This window comes from Bos javanicus, chromosome 2 (genome assembly GCF_032452875.1).
Source record: "Bos javanicus breed banteng chromosome 2, ARS-OSU_banteng_1.0, whole genome shotgun sequence".
NCBI classification, from domain to species: domain Eukaryota; kingdom Metazoa; phylum Chordata; class Mammalia; order Artiodactyla; family Bovidae; genus Bos; species Bos javanicus.
In genome coordinates, this window is record NC_083869.1 from 6,637,157 (window position 1) to 6,660,289 (window position 23,133).

The 23,133-nt window shown below is 36.9% G+C and overlaps 1 protein-coding gene across 10 annotated transcripts in view; it reads right to left on the minus strand.

Moving 5' to 3' along the window:
• Nucleotides 1-60: 60 nt before the first annotated feature.
• ANKAR (ankyrin and armadillo repeat containing) overlaps nt 61-23,133 on the minus strand; it is a 54,414-nt gene continuing 31,341 nt past the window's right edge. For 4 of the 10 annotated variants that reach the window (XM_061432921.1, XM_061432896.1, XM_061432914.1 and 1 more), the window contains 12 exons: nt 21,368-21,536; nt 17,547-17,788; nt 17,228-17,381; nt 16,982-17,143; nt 14,895-15,001; nt 12,494-12,616; nt 9,477-9,635; nt 8,421-8,538; nt 5,932-6,041; nt 4,245-4,441; nt 1,706-1,752; nt 61-397 (listed from right to left, as the gene is read on the minus strand). In XM_061432921.1, coding sequence (XP_061288905.1) covers nt 150-397; nt 1,706-1,752; nt 4,245-4,441; nt 5,932-6,041; nt 8,421-8,538; nt 9,477-9,635; nt 12,494-12,616; nt 14,895-15,001; nt 16,982-17,143; nt 17,228-17,381; nt 17,547-17,788; nt 21,368-21,536 — 1,836 coding nt within the window. In that variant the 3' untranslated portion in view covers nt 61-149. Of the gene's footprint in view, nt 398-1,136; nt 1,753-4,244; nt 4,442-5,931; nt 6,042-8,420; nt 8,539-8,584; nt 8,813-9,476; nt 9,636-12,493; nt 12,617-14,894; nt 15,002-16,981; nt 17,144-17,227; nt 17,382-17,546; nt 17,789-21,367; nt 21,537-23,133 lie in introns of those variants that run through there. The other 6 variants (XM_061432930.1, XM_061432947.1, XM_061432940.1 and 3 more) reach the window with 6 other exon arrangements.

A 23,133-nucleotide genomic window follows, 5' to 3' on the forward strand; every position in this document is an offset into this window, starting at 1 on the left:
CCAGTAGACATGCTAAGGAAATTTTGTTAAACATCAATATCAAGAATTTGCATTCAAAAAGATGATTCAGTTATGTATATTTTAGCATAATTGAAAATGAAAAATTTTACAAGATTGCTCGGGAATCCTTTCACACTAAAATGCTTTTATTAGCCTTCTCCAGGCTCTGGATTAGCTTTCTGTACATGTTTCCCAAGTTGGTTCAAAAGCACTATTCTTGGTCTTGATACCGTTATGATATCTGATGAAATTGCAGATGAAAAGGAAAAAATATTATGAGAAACAGTAGTCTTTTTTGTTGTTTTGAAGAGTCCCATGAAGTTAGTTACAGGAGGTATAAAAGTCAAAGAATCTCTTGGTTGAATTTTGGGTTTTAATTTTCTTCGGTGCTCTTTCCCTAAAAAGGAAAGAGCCATAATTAAGTGTCGCTTAAGCCTAAGAGCCCTAGGAATAGTCTCATTGCTTTTAATTCTATATATTTCTAATTCTTCACATCGCTGAAACATACTAAGAGAACAGATCAGTAGCTTCCAGACTTAAGATGCTGGAATGCAAAAATCTGTGGAGATCAATATATGTTGCAAACTTTTTATCATGCCAAGTTGGCACTAATGAAAGAACAAATGCCAGCTACTTTAAACATCATTTTGGAAAAGAAGGGATATTTTCATGTCAAAAGAAGGTGTAAAAGCCATTATCTTAAAATGGAGGACTTTACTTGAATGAAATTAACTTTATTAGACACCTAGTTGTCCTTTTTCCTTTTTGTCTTATGTTATCACAAACCTGGTCTGGACTTTGCAGACCATTACTGGTATACATATTATTCAGAAGCCAATTTTAAAATGAAGGAATAATCGAACCAGCTTTATCCTTCTAGGTAAATTACTCTTACACTAAAGAAGCTATCCAAAAACCAGACCATACAGAAACCATTCTACTACCAATGATATTCAAAAATATAGCTTCCCACACATACCTATCTTCCCTCAGATACTCCCTGATAAATGAAGTTCTTCCCTGTCCTTTTCTTTTCCTATTCTCTGTCTTTCCATTTGTGACTCCAACAAAGTGATCTTGATTTCAGAAAGTTCTGTCTTTGCTTTTACAGTGAGGTAATATACCAAGTGGACTGATTTTGGGTCCTACACTAAGCACACATGATCAGGCACGAAGCATGTACATCAAGTCAGTACCTAATTTATTTTCCCTATTACTTGTCTAGTAGGAATTGGACACTAACATGATAAGATCTGGATTCTGATCTCACAGGCCTCAGCCACTCAGCCATCAACTCTATAAACTTACCTATCAAGTCTATAAAACAACATAATATCAACGGAAAGAATGTCATCTCTGCTGTAAGAACTTATAGGCAAGTGGTACATGAAACGGAGTAATAGCAAGATCGTAATTAAAGTCATATGTTTTTCAATAATGACATTTCTATGCATGGCTTGTGAGAAAAAGCAAAGTAAGAAAGGGATTTCTGTCAAATGCCGTAAGTGGGGAAGCCTTAAAAGGAATGATTAACACAGCACGGGCTTGTAAATGGGAAGATATTTTAGGTAGGTAAAACTAGAAAAGTAGAAGTTTACCGGGAAACATTTTTTGGTAGCCTCAGCATTTTGAATTCTTAGAAATAAAACAATTATAAAAGGTCTGAATTGAAAGTATCTTAGAGATAAAAGAAAAAATCAATTACCTTTCTTAAAGACAGGAATTATGGATGGTCCTCCATTTTTCTCCAGACTGAAAGGAAAACACTTTTATCACAAAAACTAGAAATATATAAAAACTTAGTATACCCAGGTACCATATTCAGTGCCTAGGGGTCTAATTTATACGTTTTACCTGTACTAACTATGCATGTTACCTGTAAGTATTTTATAGTCCATCAGTCATTTATTCACTTACCACCCAAAACATGTGGAAGATTCAGTATGCTTGAAGTGAATAGGAAAAGTTTCATGGAAGAAGAGACACTTCAGCTAGGTTTTGAATAAAATAGGTCTTTAAATAGATGAGTTAGGGGAGTGTATTCCAGATATGGGGAACAGAATATGAAAAATTACAATACTATAAAACAGCATGGCACGGCACGTTCGAAGGGCACTAAGTACTTAGTCTAGTGTGATCAGAATTAAAGTTATCTGGAGACATGATGGGAGGTAAGATTGGAGAATAAAGATCAGTCATTTTGTGTACCATGAATAAGAGAAAATTTAAACTTTATTTTCAAAGTAATGTGATACTAATGAAGTATTTCAAGCTAAAGAATAATAAGCTATACCTAAGTTGATATGATATAGCTTTAATAGAAGTATTTTAATCATTATCCTGTACATGTAACATAAATATGGTGTTACAAAATTTGCCTGGTAATAAAATGTAATTTTAAATATTAAATATTAAAACTTCTTATGACGGATGTGTTCCTGGTTAATTTGATGAGGAAGGAACATTTGCTTTTGTCAACTTTAATAAGACAGACCCCAGTCTGTTCAATATGCCAACTTCATGGCTGTAGGGTAACATGAAACTGGCTGGTACTTTAGGCTCAGATTATTTTCACGTAGGGTCAGTTAACAGTAAGATTTTGTTTGTCTACATACTTCAAAATTTACACATCCAAAAACTTCTAATCTGCCATTCTTGGGGCTGAATGAGGGTGTGGGAAGAGAGAAGTGGTATATACTCCAAAACAATGCTGCCATGACCCCAACCAAAATCAATCTACTTTATGTTTCCAATAGTGGTATCAAGGAATATTTTGTGGGAATTAATAATCTTTTAGCACATTCCCCATAGTTTCATTTAAATAAAATTCCTTTGTAGGATTGTTATGAAAATTAAAGGGAATAGTCAATCTATATAAGTACTGTAAGGAGAGTGCATAGAATTATTAGTTATGGGAGTAATTGTTATTTGTTTACCAGTTCTACCTCACTTGGTAGTGATTCCCATCAGTTTGCTGATCACTTGTTATTGTTTATAATCCTGAAAATTGAGAGTTCACAACTCCAGGGGATGCCGTACAAAACCTCACAGTAATTGTAGATGGCAGTAAAGTGCACCTAGGAAGGAGTATCTTATTCTAATTCCCCAAAAGTTGCCATATGGGCTAGCTGTGAGAGTGATTTTGTAAAATAATACTTCCATTATTTAAAGTATATTAATTTTTTGAATAAATATTATTTTAAACATTTTTTAAATTAAAAATTTTAAGCCCAGAAATTTAAAGCAATTGTAATTTAGTTTTCCCTGGATTATATAAAATTAGATAATCAGTTTTGGGTATTCAGTTTTTCATTCAAATTAAAGTGACTGAAGATATACTCATTTTTCTCTGTACTTAAAACTGACTTATAGAACCATGATACACTACTGGATTCTATTGTCTTCTATTATCATAGAGTTAATAATATATCTTGAGTAGTTCTGTTTCCTATGTGTAAATAGCACTATTTGCAGAGACTTAATTCAGCTGTAATTACAGAAGAAGAGAAAATATGCCCATTGTAAGGAGATTCTCCTCTCCTCTCTTTTTACAGAAACTTAAGTTCATGGTAGAACTGCAACACTGAAGCAAAATCCTCTGAATAAATGCCAGGCAACCTTTGCCATAACTTTAGCCACTGGGTCTGATTTAGCCCTGTTTATACCCTGTGAATTTGGCATAGCTTTGAATCATGTGTAAAAGCCCCATTTGATGCCAAGGTCATAGTGGCATTCCTGGTTGCCTCAGAGCTCTCCGATATACCCCAAACCTACCAAAGAATGACTTCCTGAATCACCCCGCCAGGCTCCTCTGTCCATGGAATTCTCCAGGCAAGAATACTTGAGTTGGTAGCTATCCCCTTCTCCAGGGGATCTCCTTGACCCAGGGATTGAACCCCTGTCTCCTGCATTGCGGGCAGATTCTTTACTCCTTTGAGCCACCAGGGAAGCCCAAATTGAATTTGGAGGCAACTAATCTTCCAAAAACTTCTGAAAAGGGGGATGAATAACCCTGACCAGACAGGACCCCCAAGATCAGTTGTATTCTTGTCTGTACTCTAAATTATGTTGCTAAGTTGGAATTAAAAAGAGGCTTTGGCAATGGACATTTAGAATGAAGTCTTTCCTTCGTTACACAGTACATAGATTCATATCAAGGATAGTTCCCTTTGATCTTTCTTAAACTTCCTTAAAAATTCGTCTCAGTAATTTCACTACTGCCACTTCAAATATAGGAATAATACCTTAGGGAAGGAAGTCCCACTTTTTGTTGCATTTTAAATTCCTTTAAAAATGCTGGGTTTATACTTGCATCTCTGCTGATATTATTTGTTATACGAAGGAACTGATTAGGCTTATTCCTGCATTCCTTTAATAAGAGTCGGAAAGCATTTGCATTGTAAGTTAAGTAACCAAGAGCACTGGAGCAAGCCATGCGAACCTAAGTGAAGAAAAAACAATTTCCCCTTAAACATTGAGCTTTGTTCTTAAAATATCTAACCCAATGTGCTCATTAAATATTTCATAGGAAATCTCTGTAGATATCATACAGCAAATATGTATGTCAGCTGATGGCAATTTATAGACAGAGGCATAGCCATATTTTTCGGGAGGGCTGTGAGTTGCCATTGATTTCGAGTAGTTGTTCTCAGTCCTGGCTGCATTTTGGAATCACCGGTAGTTTTTTTTTTTTTTTTTTTAAAGCCCGTCAACTAAATACAATCTCTCTCAGTAGAATCTGGTGTTAAGTGCCACAGGTGATTCTAGGACAAGTAAGTAAGAACCTTTGAGTTTGAACTAAGATAGTAGGTCTCAGTGTTCACTGTGAATTGGAATCACCTGGAAAGCTATGAAAATCTTGTCTGTATTCCACCCCCTAGAAACTGATTTAATTATTTTGGAGTGCAGGGACCTGAATATTGGGACTTTTCAAAACTGCACAGATGATTATAATATAGGAAACTAGGTAAGAAACCAGAGCATAAGAGTAAGTTAAAAATAAGCCACCCAAGGAAGGAAGCAACTCAGTTATCCACTGAAAGAAACAAGCACAAGTTCCAGGCCATGGGACTCCAGAAAAAGTAATCCTTCCTTTGAAGGAAATACTCTCTGCATTTCACTCTGAAGTAATTAGGTTGTTCATATAATAACGTACACCCCTGGGAAGTTCTTAGGAAAATCTCTTCGTGGTGGCATAAAAAACGTTGAAAAAATGAATGTAAACCAAACCCATGCAGGGTACCAGAAGGCTGACATATTGGTCTTTACGTTGACATACGACTTCTGTCTATGCCCCCAAATCTTCCATGGCTTGCACAGTGCTTCTGGAGCAGCAGCCTCAGCTTCTGGGAACACGTTAGAAATGCAAACTATAATGCTAATTCTACACCATAATGCTAATTCTACACCAGATCAGAAACTTTGGGAACGGAGGCCAGCAGTCTGTGGTGTAATGAGTCCTCCAGGTTATACAGCCTTATGGAGGAATACTGCCTTAGCCCTTCCAGGAAAAGCAAAAGAAACAGAAGCAACACTATCATAGCCAACTGGGCTTCACACACCCTCACTCTTAACTGTTGGGCAGGTAAGGAAAACGTTCCAATGGATTCCACTTTCATCATTACAAATAATCACAGAAATGACTGAGTGACTTTAATTATAAAACATTTTATAAATAAGTATTTTTGTATCATCCATGTACTTATTCGTGGACTGAACCTTAAAGCCTGAAGTTAAAACCAATGTGCATATTTTGTGGGAACCAGAATTGTGAATGGCAAAGGTAGGACTAGAAAACTCATAAAATTTTGAGTTAGTAATATGAACTGTTAATATTACATAACACTCAACCTGTGGAGAAATTGGCCCACAGAAGTGAGAGAGAGGCAAATTATTTTTAGGATATTCTGTTTTAGAATTGCTTTTTCATACCTCTTCTTGTCCTGAGTACAAATGATAGCAGAGCTGTTGGATTGTCCCTAATGTGGTAAATGCTTCTGGAATACCAGCTCTAGAATGAGCCAAGGTAGCTATTAAGTTCCCTATAAATTAAACAAGAAAAAATGCATGTGTCATTTAATTGATATAAACCAATATACTGTGCCTTCATTCATTTGCATATATGAAAGTATTAAAAAGCTTTTGAGTCACATCTCTATTAATGAAGAACTGCTGAGGAAAAATATGTGTGTGTTAAATATAAACTTTTCCCAAAATTATGGTTTGGTTTTCTGTCACAAACAGTAAAAGTTAAATAGGTTCATTTAAGTGTGAAGAATTTTGAAAAATCAGAGGTTTTCTTCCTCTTGGCTTCAGAATATATTTTATTTTGAGGTTTTATGTTTTTTAATGATTATGAACATAATGTTTGAACTATGTAAGAAAATTTAATGTCCTTTTTGCAATTCAAATGGCTTTGAGTTAAGAGCTTAATTATATTTTTAAAATCAAGCAATATATCGCTTATTGACATTTAAGATCATTGAAGTTCTTCCCATAAAAGCAGTGTTTTGAGATTGAAGTAATAAAGTGATCTAGTAATTAAATAACACAGAGAAGGCAATGGCACCCCACTCCAGTGCTCTTGGCTGGAAAATCCCTTGAATGGAGGAGCCTGGTAGGCTGCAGTCCATGCGGTCACTAAGAGTCGGGCACGACTGAGCGACTTCACTTTCACTTTTCACCTTCATGCATTGGAGAAGGAAATGGCAACCCACTCCAGTGTTCTTACCTGGAGAATCCCAGGGACGGGGGAGCCTGGTGGGCTGCCGTCTATGGGGTCGCACAGAGTCGGACACGACTGAAGTGACTTAGCAGCAGCAGCAGCAGTAATTAAATAAAGGTGCAGCTACCAACTTAAAATTGTTTCATTACAATTTGTGTTTTATTTTTAGAGATTTCATGTGATATTCTTTCACAATATTGTTGCTGTGTTGGAATAAGTGTAACACAATAAATCTATTTTTACATTTGTGGGTGGATACTTTATTGAGGTATTCACTGAGTTTTTGTTCTCCTTTTGTTTTTTCCAGCCTCCATTAAAAAGCCAGAAAGACTTCTGTATTTATGGCCTCAGGATGAGTTGGGTGGTATGGTCTAAACCAAAAATTATCTAACGATAACCTTACTTTCAGGCTTATATTTTCTAAAGCCTGAGTTTATAGAAGGGGAGGAAGGGAAAAAGTGTCTTTAAATATAGGGAGTAAGAAATGGGTAAGGGCAGAAAATCTAAGACTAAAATAGAGAGCAGGACTTTTTGTGAAGAATGGTTAAATGGTACACATGGGAAAAACTGAACTGCTGGCAACAGAAATATCAGCTTATGTAAAATTTCTGTGCTTTTGGAGCCTCTTCTGGAAACCATACCAACCTGGACTTGAGCATATCACTTATTTCACTTTATCCCTGAAATCTAAATACCTGGCTTTGCTTGAGAAATCCAAGACATGCATATGACTCTGGAGGTGCATATGACTCCAGTGATGGAGTGCAGAGAAAGCCAAATAATTTTTGAGATTCAACATCTACCAGCCTGGGAAAATTAATATTTGAAAGCTAAAATAATACGTCATTTCTTGCACAGAGGAGTTTATGAGGTAAAATTTAAACCCACTACAATTGTTTTTCAGAGTCATAGAATTACTATGACTATGAATGTCATTTAGATAAAATATATTTAATAACTTATATTAAACATGTATTTTTTTCTGGCTAATTTTTGTTTGCTTGAATTTACCTTACACCATACAAATGTAACTTTGTGGCAGCAAGTGAAATTTTTTTTTTTGGTGTGTTCAATAATCCCTTTCAGTTAAAAAACAAATACTTTATTTTTTGGTAGCTGTCTGTCCATATGGCTGTCATTTTGATACTGTTTTATGTTGAATTGAGCGTGATAGATCAAGCAAACTAAGATATTTATCATCTGGAGAGTTAGATCTGGATAGATACAGTCAAACAATTACCACTAACTGTGTCAAGAGTGCTGCTAGACCATTTTGCTCTGCTACATCGCATAGCAACATAGAGAACTCAGACATTGGCCAAATATGCACATTTAGTCAAAAGGAAACAGAGGTTATCAGCATAAGTCTGCCAGTATGACTATAAATTAGTGTATAAATTTTGTGGTTGGTAGTTTATAGTTGAATTCTCATTTTACATCCTGAAAAAATTAATTATAGGTTTAAAAAAGTTAATTAGGAAATCAGAAAGGCTCTAATTGGGGTACAGAATAGACTTCATTTCATTCCATGTAGACTTAACTCTGGAGTTCCACGTAGACTTACATGAATTCATTCTTAAAACCATTTGACAGAGTATCAGGCTTATTTTATTACTCCTCAGATTACCAAAAAAAAAAAACACCTTTTTTGAAAATAGTTTTATGTGGATATGATTGACTTCTAGTTATTTCTTACCTGTCAAGACAATAGTAGTGGAATCAGCTGAATATAGACTGTCAACTAAAATAGTAACACCTCTGGCAGTCAAAGTAATGTGGTCCACATCTATAATGACTTTAGCTAATACAATAATCTAAAAGTAAAAAAAGCAGAGACTCATTGAACATTTTGTACTCCGCTTCTGTAGTTAACCTTTTATTTCTGAGGGGATGCTTCTCAGGAAAGTAAGAGGGTCAATTTGGTATGATCCAATAGAAGAAAAGCAAGCTGTGCGGCGAGGACCCAGAGTGTGTTTCCCTATCTGATTACTGAGTAACCATCGTAGGCCATATTATCCTTCCATCTTCTTTCCACAATGTTGGCAACGTTTGCATCTGTAAAGTATGGGTTCACAGAAAACACTTCTCCTAAAGGTCATGAGATAGACAAAAAGGAGAGAATAAGATCAAGAAGAAGCCAGATACATATGGTTGTCTACGTGGTTGAAGAATCAGGTGATCAGCTAGAGATCCGCAGTTAGAAAACTTGTTTCTCTACCTCCTGCCTGGTAAAATAGGGGTGATGAAAGTAATACTACCTGCCTGTCAACCTGATGGGGTGGTTTTAAGCATCAGATGAGGCAAAACCGCCTATTAATTTGTAAAAAACAATAAAACCCACATCATGTTGTTTAGTCGCTAAGTCATGTCTAATTCTTTTGTGACCCCATGGACTGTAGCCCACCAGGCTCCTCTGTCCATGGGATTCTCCAGGCGAGAACACTGGAGTGGGTCGCCTTTTCCTCCTCAAGGGGATCTTCCTGAGCCAGGGATCAAACTTGCATCTCCTGCATTAGCAGGTGGATTCTTTACCACTGAGCCACCAGGGCAGCACCTAACCTTGTAAAACTCTACATAAATGAAGGACTCCTCATAAATAATGAAATTCTTATGAGGTGGAAGGGGGAGGTGTAAAAAATACTGTGAATTTTACAAAATCAGTTAATATTTTCCAGATCCAATGTTTTTTCTAACTTTTCAGTTTTCACTAGAAAGATACATTGATTTGAAATTTTAACCCTCAAATTTATACCTGAAATGCTGCCATTGCCTTCTCAGTTTCAATTGTTGATTCAAGGAAAGGTTCAAAAATTGATATGCTCATTTTTCCATTTTCCAATATTAAGTATTGTTGAAAGCGATTATTGAAGGCAAAAAGGGTTAATGCATAGCCTGCTCGTAAACAAATATCCTGGAAACAGGAGAGATGCATTATCTTTAGTTTACTTCATTTATCATGTTACTCAAGGCAATAGGTTTTGAATTCTTGCATATTAGGATACATTTCATTCTTATCTCTGGGAGTAAAATAAGACATTATTAGGGAAAACAGGTAGTAGAGTTGCCCCAGAGTGTTATTGAACAGATAAAACAGAGAATTAGGTAGTGGTATCAGGGAAAAGAGAAGAGAAAAAATTTTTAAATTTTAAATGGAATGTTAGATTACTGATTATATAAATGAATACCTAAATGGTAATAAGAATCTCCATAATTGTATTAACCTTCAACTTTTTAAATCATATTTTTATTTCAACATTTCAAAATACAATTGATAAAAAATTAAAATTTCTCTTGTATAGCATGATATATATTGAATTTTATGCATTCTGAGATGATACCGCTCATTTCTTAAATTTACTTATAAAATTCTGCTGTAGTCTAAGGGAGAATAAAAAATGATTTCCTTTTTAAAAGTCGGATTTTAACATTCTGGGACTGGGCACAGAGCAAAAGTCAGTTTTCCCTTTGGCAGTCCATTTGCCAAAGATTTACAAGTATGGTTGATCTTCTGGAAAGACCCAAAAGATAGAATCTTATCACTAAATCTTATTTTTAATATTTTATTTGAACACTGTGATAGAGAGAGAACCATTATTTTCAGTGTGAGAGAACATTAATCTTAGTGAGTTTTCTTGTCACTGTTAATCATATTAAAATGCTATAGGTACCTATGAAATATTCACAGATAAAAGTATATGATGCCTGAGATTTGCTTCAAAAGTAATATATGGATAGTGAGGGAATATATAAATGAAATAACTGCTGAAGACAGGTCATGGGAATATGTGAGTATGCTACTTTGTCATTCTAATTGTTTGAATTTTTCCATAATAAAAAGTATGTACTCACCAAGTACTCTGATACAAAGTAGCTCCAATACTTTAGCCACCTGACAAGAAGAGCCAGCTCATTGGAAAAGACCCTGATGCTGGGAAAGATTGAGGGCAGGAGGAGAAGTGTGCGACAGAGGATGAGATGGTTGGATGGCATCATCAACTCAATGGACATGAATTTGAGCAAACTCGTGGAGATAGTGAAGGACAGGGAAGCCTGGCGTGCTGCAATCCGTGGGGTTGCAAAGAGTCCAACATGATTTAGCAACTGAACAACAACTTACAAAGGAGTCCCCTGATCACAGGCAAGAAGAAAGGTATTAGGTATAAAAGGGAAGGGTCCAGAGAGTGGCATAAGCGGTGACAGCCCGGGAGGGGTTGTAGAATGATGGAAAGTAGAGTGGGCAGAGGGAAAGGGAGAACCTGGTGTCCCTGAGGAGCGCGTTAATGAGAGTAGCACGCAGATGGAACAGAGTAGAGGGCGCACACGTGGTTTAGAAAGTCAGATGATTCCTACCCTATTATTGCCCATATTACAGCAGCCCTGCTCATCTTTTTGTGTACTACAGTAGAGTAAAATTCTGTTTAAAAAAAATAATGCAATGACTTCATTTCTCCCCTTTACCACTCCCCTTTCTTCCTCAACATCTCCCTGAGCCGAGACATAATTGGCAATGTTCTTTCCTTATTGCCCAATGCACCGTAGAATAATAATAGTTTGGGAGTTTCTCTATTTCTCTAGGGTTAGTGTGGCCCATGGACCAGTGATAGTTCACAAAATAGTTGACAAAAGGATTATACAAACTGAGAATACTTAAACAGCTCTTCCTTACAGTTAAATACCAGTTAATAATAAAGGGAAAAAATTTTAAATCACCATTAGACATATCACAGTAATTATTATTGCATCAATGGATCCTGAAACCAGTGAGCAACAGTACAATGCGTAACACAGTATTTGCATAGTCTCAGAGACACTCACCTCCAAATACTTGTTCATTACAAAGGGAAGAACAGTAACTAAAGGGAGAAATATGGAGACACCACTTTAACCAGGCACCCAAAGTTAACACGGCCAGTTATAAGACATCAACATCGTGTACTCCCTGCAGTGATGCACTGGGAAAGTGAGTGAAGACTATGGTGTTCTCGACCAAAATGCATGACCTCAGTTTAACTATGAGAAACAGCAGATAACTCAAATTGAGGGACTTTCTAGAAAACAACTGGCCTGGACTCATCAAAAATATCAGTCATGAAAGGCAAAGGACTTGAGTGTCACAGATTAAAGGACACTAAAGAGACATGATAACTAGATGCCATATGGGATCCTGCATTGGATTTTGGAATAGGAAAAGGACATTGGTGAGAAACGGGCAAAAGTTAAATGAAGCCTGCAGATTAGCTAGTAGTATTGTGTCAATGTTAATTTCCTGATTGACAGCCAAGAAAGCTGTGTACTTTCAGAACACTCTGTACTATTTTTGCAGATTCATGGAAAGTCTAAAATTATTTCAAATTTTACAGCTTGGTTGCTTTAAAATTATCTCCTCATAACAGATTGCTGGGGAAAAAGCTATTCCTTTATCACAAGTAGTTTGAGAACCACCACTCTAGAATACTGGGTAAGAAGTAGATGACTGAAGATTGAAAGGTCATAAAATTAAGTTGAAATCTGATGCATCCAGGACAGAAGAGATTTGTTTTTTGGCTTGTCACCAAGCATTAAAACGGCTACATTTCAAAGATGAAATAAGACAACTATGAAAAATATGGAACAATACTATTACATCATTACAAACTAACAACCGACCAAAGATATTTTACATTTTTAAAATAATACATTTGAATATTGTATGAAAAAATGAAATTTTAAGGATGTAGTCTAAAAATCATTTTCTTCTAAATGAGCTCTAACATTTCATAAAGTTATTACCTTATCTTCTGAGTGAAGAAGATAAAGGACATCAGCATAATCAAATCCTTCATTTTCTTGTAATTCCTTCTGTAGGAGATCATTCCTTAGGACAATGCATGCCAAGGAAAATGCCACTTCAACCTACATATGTAATTTTCAGAAACATATTTTTCACTCATGGTTTATCAAATGACACATTTCATCATTCAGATATTTATATAGGATATACCAACTCAAAGATACCATAGAATACCATTAATTCCATTTCTCTGACTAGTATTTAGAGAGTGGCAATTACAACTTCTGGAAAAATCCCCCTCATAATTTTTAACAGCTGAGAAAACAATCTTTCTGTGTACTGTGCAACCACAAAGGTCCGTGTGAGGGCACATGGGGAGGTAACCAGGGCTTGCAGTGCGTGTGAAGAAATTTATCATAAGTGCATAGCTGCATTCCTTCTACATCTAAAAAAAAAAAAAAAAAAAATTTTTTTTTTTTTAAATTTCCTAGCATGGTGCTTGTTAGCTACTGACCATTGAGATATAATGCTCTAATGGAATGCTTTCAACTGAAGCAAAGCATTGGGGAATAATCCAGAGGAAGTTTTCTTCTTCTGGTTCTGGAGTTGTTTAAGGCACATTCTGAAGCCCTTTAAGGAGACTGTTAATGAACCTTGGTATTACTGGGCTCAGTAGACAAATTTTTAAGTACTACACCATGGATTTCTATAAAAAGCATTGTGAATTTGAAAAGCATGATTATTATTGCAAAATATTTACTATACAATCTTACTTGAGGAAAAGTATTAAAATGTTAAATATTTATGTTCTGTTTTAATAAGTTTAACAACTCATTGAAAATATATGCTTAAATATAGACGCAACTGAAGTAAACTGTTTTGCCATGAAAATGTACATTTTTAAATAAAAAATGTATTCTATATGTCATTTTCCTTAGTCTTGAGAAATTTATTTGTACTTTGAAAGTCAGTGCTGCTGCTGCTGCTAAGTCGCTCCAGTCGTGTCCGACTCTGTGCGACCCCATAGGCGGCAGCCCACCAGGCTCCCCTGTCACTGGGATTCTCCAGGCAAGAACACTGGAGTGGGTTGCCATTTCCTTCTCCAATGCATGAAAGTGAAAAGTGAAAGTGAAGTCGCTCAGTCGTGTCCGATTCTTAGCGACCCCGTGGACTGCAGCCTACCAGGCTCCTCCGTCCATGGGATTTTCCAGGCAGGAGTACTGGAGTGGTTGCCATTGCCTTCTCCGGAAAGTCAGTGCAGTTTTTACATATAATTCAAGCCAAAAAGTGCTAACATGTGCCTCTTTGTTTCCCTAATCAACATATGTAATGACATAATCTCTTTCATGGCAAGAAAAGCCAGATAACATATAACATCTTTTCTGATAGCAAAATAACAAACACCTTCCTTAAAAGAAATCATGCTATATTTACTTATATATTTTCTTCATATGTTATATTAATTTTCTGATTTCCAGCAGAGCCCTTACCAAATTTTAAAGAGAAAATAAATTTTTGTCATTATAGTTTGTGTGGCCAAGTATAGATGTCCTGAATTTCTAAAACCTTGGTAAAGGATTTTAATACATGTGAATGTCATTTTACTAAAGGCATTTAACTAGAAGTAAATAGAAGAATGAATGACTCTTCAGCAACTCGTAGTAATTCCTAGCAGTGTCCACCCTTGAGAAAAGTATTGCTGCCAGCCAACACAGGTTGCTTGGTGGAAGGTAGGGCTGTTCTGATGGTGTAAACACGGACAGGATTCATTTATATTTGAGAAATTTTACTACATAAATCACACATCCTCCTTATCCCCACCCAGGTTTAGCAACCAGTATCTGAGGAAGAAGGGAAGAAATTCTATGAATAATCAAATATCTGAGGAATAAAACTTCTTTGATAAGTAAGGACAGAAGACTAAGGCTCTCGTTAAATCTGAAGAAACCACATTTTAATAAAATTTAGTAATATCTTTGCTACTATCTTTGTAGCAATTTTTTTCACTTTAAAAAGGGGTTTTAATTTCCTTCATATTTTTGTTTTTGACATTCTAGTCTTAAAATCTAGATAGGAAAATTAACCCAATTCCCCAGAATTCAGGTTTGTTTTTTTTTTTTTTTTACTTTTGAAGTATCAAAGAATCCACAAAACCTCTTCCTATGGCAACGGTTTTCTTTAAAACTTCTGGGATTTTGTGATTTTGTGTTTGTCAGAAAAAACACAATTCTGTAAAGCAATTATCCTTCAATGAAAAAATAAATTTAAAAAAATTAGGATTTTGCTTTAAAAGGTTAGATATTTTTATTATACTTCTTAGCTTGCCTAAAGATAAAAATTATTCTTTAAAAAGTCATTTATGTTAATTTTTACCATATCACACAAAAGTCTTGTATATACCTTAATATTAGGAGAAGGGTGACTTCTCAGTAGTTGAATAAGTACTGGAAAGGCATTTTCATCTACAACAAATTGTTGACTAATGGGATTGCTTGTATGAGCGACACCTGTAAGAACCCACATCTCAATGAGATAATGTTTTTTCCATCTTGGAAATGTTACAGTCAAACATAGCTCAATCTGTTTGGTTCTCAATGTGTCCTAGCATAATATGGTTGGTAAATTACAAAAGGAAATGCTTTATTGACACTGTTTTACCTTAATTAACTTTTTAAAAGGCAAAGTGAATAATCCTGGAAAATTTACTGTTAGAACAGTTTTCTAATAGTCACAAAACTAAGAAATTAGAAGTGCTGGACTATCAGGGAATAATAATGTAATAGCTATCATTTATTTAAAAAAATAATTACGTGCAAGGTACTTCAGCTTATAGCTGCTACTGTTTTCCATTAAAAGTTTGTTTTTATAAAAATAACTTGAGTAATCACCTGGTTAAAATTTCTGGATTCCTTAAATACTCATACTAAAAAGATAATCTTACTTCTTCTAAGCATACTACTTTAATTTGCAGCTCTAATCTCAATTAAGAGACTCAAATCATCTTTCTAGTGGACATGAACGAACAATTTAAAATTTGTTCTTTTACCAATAAATGCCACACTACAAATACAGTGGGTTTACATACTTAAATATAAGTACAAGATCGGGCCCCTTTAGGAACAATGAAGAGAAAGCACCTACTTACTATTACCCGGTGCTTGAAGTTTGAAGCAACTAAGGGAATAGGGAATAGGAGCAGGGAATAGGAACAGCAGAGAACACTTTTGTTTGCTTACTCCTTGGAAGGAAAGTGATGACCAACCTAGATAGTATATTCAAAAGCAGAGACATTACTTTGCCAACAAAGGTCCATCTAGTCAAGGCTATGGTTTTTCCTGTGGTCATGTATGGATGTGAGAGTTGGACTGTGAAGACAGCTGAGCACCAAAGAATTGATGCTTTTGAACTGTGGTGTTGGAGAAGACTCTTGAGAGGCCCTTGGACTGCAAGGAGATCCAACCAGTCCATTCTGAAGGAGATCAGCCCTGGGATTTCTTTGGAGGGAATGATGCTGAAGCTGAAACTCCAGTACTTTGGCCACCTCATGTGAAGAGTTGACTCATTGGAAAAGACTCTGATGCTGGGAGGGATTGAGGGCAGGAGGAGAAGGGGACGACAGAGGATGAGATGGCTGGATGACATCACTGACTCGATGAACGTGAGTCTGAGTGAACTCCGCGAGTTGGTGATGGACAGGGAGGCCTGGCGTGCTGCGATTCAAGGGGTCGAGAAGAGTCAGACGCGACTGAACTGAACTGAACTGAACTGAGGGAATAAGAGCAGCAGAGAACACTTTTCTTTCATTGTTTCCTACTCCCCTTTTCCATTGGCCACCAGGGGATGCACACAAGCAATAATTACATGAATATTCTTCATTCAACAGACAAGTATTGAGTGCCGGGTGCACCAGGCACTGAGGTAGGGAGTGTTGCATGCATGTTATATGAAATACCTAAGATAAAATTGGCAAAATATTGTGCAAGAATTGTACATTGGAAACTATAAAACATTGCTGGGAGATAGTAAAGGCCTAATTAATGAAGAAATATGTGTGTTTATGGAAAGGTTAATTCCTTTGCAAAGAAAGGAACAGCAAGACCTGGTGGCCACTACATAAACAAAGAATTTCTGTGCAAAGAGAATGGAATAGAAAAATGTGCTGCAGCATTAGAAACACTTCTATATCTTTGAAAACATATAGTTCCTAAGATTCAAAATAAGAAATATTTTTCTCTTAAACTTAAAAATAAGAGATTGCTTTAAGTCAAAAGAGCCAAGGCTCATGGTCCTCATTTCTCATTCTAACCAGAATTCAAAGCAAGACTGATACACTATGCTTAATTACATCAGCTCTACTCATTAAGGTCTTTGAGAAATAAAAATATTATAATAACAGATTAGATATGGTTAAGGGCTGCAACAGTAGGGATAGAGAGGAAGAGTAGTACCTTACTAATATTTTTAGAACTGAGAATAAATTTACAAACCAATACAGATGGACCCCACTGCTTTGATGACGCTCAGCAGCGTGCCATCGGCTATTTTACTAATCCTTAGTAATCGGACCAGTGGTGCGATCCCATTCCCTTCACATATTTGATTCTGGTGGATCTTGCTGTCCTTACTTAAAGCTATGACGGCTTCACCTCCTGACAAAGAAAAGCAAGAAACATGTCTAACCCTCCAAAGTCCTGTTCTGTATTGTGTAGATTTATGCACAGAACATAACTTACCAACATACTGCATTTTAGCTGATGGTGACAAAAGCATATTTATGATAAAGTTGTATCCAATCTGTTCTGCCATATACTTTTGTTGTTTCAGTGTTTGTCCTGCCAAGGCCCAAAGCGCTACAGCTCCTTGTTCCTTAACATCTATTTGAAATGCCTATAAAAAAAAATATTCCATTCAGTCAATGAGGATTTACTGAATACCACAGGAATGTGCGTTTAATAAAACGTTTATTCTAGAATTGGCTTTAGTTTTCTTTTCACTTAATTTAAATTCAATATTGGATACTTTAAGAAAAATGAAAAGTAATAAAATTCCTACCTTGAGAAGTTTTAAAAGATATTTACTCAATGATTTTTCTAGAAACGCTCTCTGGATAGCAGGGTTGTAACTTGCCAGTGCTTCCACAGCCATTGCACCCTTCACTTGGACACTAAGCTGCTTTCCTTTAAACAGAGCCACCAGAGGAGGAATGGCTCCTTCCAGAGCCATAGCATCCTGAACTTCTTTATTGTCACGAGCAACCTCAGCAATTGTAACAGAAGATACAGCTGTCAACACATCTTCAAATGAATTCAAGAACCAGTTAAATAAATCTTTTAAAAAGTAGGAATATAAGCATGCAGCATATCACTAGTTTTCCATATTTAAAAGTCAAGTTTATAGAGTCTAGAAAATTTAGAAAATAAAGAAAAAAAGAAATAAAACTCTTCAGACTTTACCACCCAAGCACAAACATTCCATGTAATATCATCCACTATTTTTGTAAATATATAATATAGATTATATAAATATAGATAGCGTTGTGCTTAGTCACTGGACTGCAGCCCACCAGGCTCCTCTGTCCATGGAGATTCTCCTGGCAAGAATACTGGAGTGGGTTGCCATGCCCACCTCCAGGGGATCTTCCCAACCCAGGGATCGAACCCATGTCTCCTGCATTGCTGGTGGATTCTTTACCATCTGAGCCACCAGGGAAGCCATAGATAACTTTGGATAGTGTTGTACTTAACACAGTTGTACATAAACACAGTATCCTGCATTTTAATTTACCAGTAAAAAAAAATTTCTCCCATTCCTTATGAACTTCAGTGTCTCCTAAATATTCCATTAATGCATGTCTCACATTTCCTTAAACATTTACATGTTTAAAAATAATGGGTTGTTTCTAACTCTTCACTGTTTTAAACAATGCTTAGGAAAAATCTTGGCACATTTCCTTCCTGTCTGTATATTTTTCCCCTTAGCATAGAGTCCTAGGAATTATTGGAATAACTGAATACATTCATGGTAGATTCATTTTCACTTTTCCCCCTTTTCTCTTTTTTAAATTGAAGTATAGTTGACATACAATATTATGTTCGTTTCAGATGTATAGAAACTACCACCTCAAAAAGTAACTGTCTATTCCCATACAAAGTAATTTCAATATTATTGACCACATTCCTTGTGCTGTATATTACAGCCTCATGACTTATTTTATAACTGGAAATTTGTACCTCTTAATCCCTTTCACTTACTTTACACAACTCCCAAACCCCTTTGCCTGTGGCAATCACAGTTTTTTTCTCTGTATCTACAAGAGAAAAAGTACACTCTTTTCTCTGTATCTACTTTTTGTTTTGTTTGTTCATTTGTTTTCAGTTTTAGACTTCACATATAACTGAATACAGTATTTCTTTGTCTGACTTATGTCACTTAGCATAATACCCTCTAGTTCCATCCATATTGTTGCCAATGGCAAGCTTTCATTCTTTCTGTGGCTGTGACTATTCCACTGTGTAAATATACTACATCTTCTTTATTCATTCACCTGTCAATAGCCACTTAGGTTGCTTCAATATCTTCATTATTGTAACTAATGCTGCATGGAACATGAAAGTGAAAGCCGCTCAGTCCTGTTTGACTCTTTATGACCCCATGGACTCTACACTCCATGGAATTCTCCAGGCCAGAATACTGGAGTGGGTAGCCTTTCCCTTCTCCAGGGGATCTTCTCAACCCAGGGATCAAACCCAGGCCTCCCGCATTGCAGGCAGATTCTTTACCAGCTGAGCCACATGGAACATAAGAGTGCTTTGATCTCTATAAATTAGCCTTTAAGTTTTCCTTGTGCAAATACCTAAAAGTGGATTTGCTGGATCATTTGTTAGTTCTATTCCATGTTGGCTGTACCAATTTACATTCCCTCCAACAGTGCACCAGAGTTCTTTTTTCTCCACACCCTTGCCAACGCTTGTTATTTGCTGTCTTTACAGTGACAGCCCTTTGGACAGATGTGAAGTGACACCTCACTGTGGTTTTGATTCACGTTTCCCTGATGGTTAGTTATGTTGAACATCTTTTCATGTGTCTGTAGGAAACTGAAACTGTCTTAAAGGGTGCATGTAAAATCTCACATGCTCGGAGGCCCAGTGCAGAGAGGCAGCAGTGTGAAAGGTGCCTGGGTCAGACCTACTTGCTCATCTTGGAGAGCCTCCAGGGGAAGCAGGAGGCAGCTGGCACTCCACAGGGGAATGAGACACAGAGACAGCTAGTTCTGTGATCTCCCTCCACTGTGCTGATGCCGGCGGGCACATTTTGGAATCCTCCTTCTAGCCTATCAGTTGGAGAAGGCAATGGCACCCCACTCCAGTACTCTTGCCTGGAAAATCCCATGGATGGAGGAGCCTGGTAGGCTGCAGTCTATGGGGTCGCTAAGAGTCAGATACGACTGAGTGACTTCCCTTTCACTTTTCACTTTCATGCATTGGAGAAGGAAATGGCAACCCACTCCAGTGTTCTTGCCTGGAGAATCCCAGGGACGGGGGAGCCTGGTGGGCTGCCCTCTATGGGGGCACAGAGTCGGACACAACTGAAGTGACTTAGCAGCAGCAGCAGCCTATCAGTGCTAGGGGCCTGCCCCTCCCCTTCCACCAGCTTGCCTGTACCAGTTAATGACAGGCCTCACAACTAGCTACCCATCAGAACCTGCCCTGCCCGCCAGTTGCCCATAGCAACTACACAAGGCAAGGCCTCTCAGCCAACGAGACCAGAGGCCAGCCATGCCCACCAGTGTGCCTACAGTAGCTGGCCCCACTACAACAGGAGGGGGCATACAGCCCACATAAGGGCTGTATTGAGCATCTAGGTCTGATGGCCAGAGGGTAGCCTGAGGCTGGACTCCATAGGACATCTCCTACATGAGGCCACTTCTCCAACCTACCCAATACACAGAAATAGATTCAGAGAATTAGGCAGAATGGGGAGACAGGTGAATATATTCCAAATGACTTTATGAATTTGTAACAAAGGAAAAGAACTTTCAAATGATTTCACTACATGAAAGAAGTTCTTAGATGATAATTGCTTAATTTGAAGTACTAAAGTAAAAGAAAACCTTCTGCAACAAACCCCTTATCCATAACCTTGTCTTACATTATAGCCAACATAGTTATTCTGTATTCATTCTTAGAGAGCTAGAATAGAAAAAAAGATGATAAACTGAGCAGGAAGGAAAACATACAAGCTTTTCCCCAATTTTTTATTCCTCCTGCTTTCTCCCAATTTTTATCTCCCCATATGTGGGGGAAAACCACAGACTTGAAGTTCACACTGTTACGTGTATGCTCATTGGGATGAGAAAATTCTGACAGAGTCTAAGAGACCATTTGCAGTAGCTGCAGAAACTGCCTCATAGCTTCTGGTGTTCTTGGTATTTATATGCACTTCAGAGCCTGACAATTAGCCTAATTACCTCCTTATCTTGAATTTTGATATCCAATATCTCACAACAAATCTAAAGTCCTTATGTAACCTGAAAAATAGCTTCCAATGATCAAAATGTGTCTTATTCATCTAAGGAGACGTCTACTGGCATCCCTGGGCATATTAACTACATTATTTTTATTACTTGTGCCAATGTTTCCATTTTTTTAAATGTCTAGTTCAACATTTTTATACGTAATGGCTTTGAGAATCAATTCCTTTTATAAATCCAGTGGTTTAAATTTAAGTGTTTCAGAAGTTAAGTTATATTACACATGTCTAGATCTATCCTAAGTTAAATCCAGGACATCTATTCATCAATGACAAGTTCAAACCTTTATTTGCTTCACTTAATATTTCTGGTCACTTTAAAATATATAGAAATAGAGACTTACCTGAGTCAGAACTCAGAAATGAAATAAGGTATGGGATGCCTTTATGGTCTCTCACTGCTCTTTGGTTATTTTTGTTTCCCATACATAAGACCCGCACACAGTTCATCACATTTACTAGCACGCTTTCTATGTCTAAGTTTAAGAGATTTATCAGAGCTGGGATTCCATTCTAAAAATAAAATAGTATTTAATTATAATCAAATTTATTTAGGAGGTCTGCCATCTTTATTTAGAAACACAAGTCTATAATCTTTCTTGATATAAATATCTGCTTATTTAGGACAGAACAATTGCCCATAAACAAATGTGTGTACCGCTATGGTACATTAAGTGACAGTTGTCACAACTTTGAGCATGTCTTGAGCTTTAATTTTAAGGTGAGAATTCTATAAATATATTTTCTCTCATTTTTGGCCGTGCCATGCAGCATGTAGGATCTTTGTTCCCCAACCAGGGGTCAAACCTGCATTGGAAGTACAGAGTCCTAACCACTGGACAGCCAGGGGAGTTCCTATAAATATATTTTCAAATAGCTTCCTTTATACCAAAATAATTTGAGGCTGCAAGTTCACTGTAACATTTAAGTGTCTAAAAGTGAAACAACTGAGTAATATCAATTGAATACAATGCCCATTTGGAAATATCTGTCATTGTATACATTGCACTGGTAATTGGCAGTTATATTTATATAACACAAAATATTCTTTTTAAATGTAAATATAGTTTACTAATTTTAAGTGGAGTAAAGATGGCACTTCTCCCTACTAGCAGTAATAATGAAAGAATATTAAACAAGACAAGAAACAGAGGTGTAACATTATCTTCAATAAAGCTAGGAGACATCTGTAATGCTAAATGATAATAAATGTTTATGAGTAACCAACAGAGCGCCAAAGAATTGATGCTTTTGAACTGTGGTGTTGGAGAAGACTCTTGAGAGTCCCTTGGACTGCAAGGAGATCCAACCAGTCCATTCTGAAGGAGATCAGCCCTGGGATTTCTTTGGAGGGAATGATGCTGAAGCTGAAACTCCAGTACTTTGGCCACCTCATGTGAAGAGTTGACTCATTGGAAAAGACTCTGATGCTGAGAGGGATTGGGGGCAGGAGGAGAAGGGAACGACAGAGGATGAGATGGCTGGATGGCATCACTGACTCGATGGACATGAGTCTGAGTGAACTCCGAGAGTTGGTGATGGACAGGGAGACCTGGCGTGCTTCGATTCATGGGGTCGCAAAGAGTCGGACATGACTGAGTGACTGAACTGAACTGAACTGAACCGAACCAACAGAGATGAGAGAGATTTCCCATGGCCACTGGCTACAGGAAATACTGGCAGAACACAGTTTTCTAAAGTAAATGGCTCTACTTTAAGGGACAAGGAAAATGCACACACACACAATTCCCTGTCTGGAACAATAGGAATGGGCGTGGAGGATGGCAACAGGATCTTCCCTGGACCAGTTAGTCATAAAGTGTTGAGAGTTAAGGAAGGCAAGGATGAATAAAGAATTATACTGATAAGGTATTTAGAAGAAGTAGACTTATTGGTGAGATAAAAAGAAAGAGACAGATTTTTACACTGTGGAGGAAATAGAAACGACATGATGGGTACTGTATCGCTGTCAGCTAAGGGAAAGCAAAGCTGAAAGGTCCCATGCATACAACCCTGCAGCCTATGTCATATTCTTGTAGCCTAGAACATGGACCTGGGCTCTTTCCCACATGCATTTCCTGCAAATAGCTAGATTAGAAAGAACGTATCT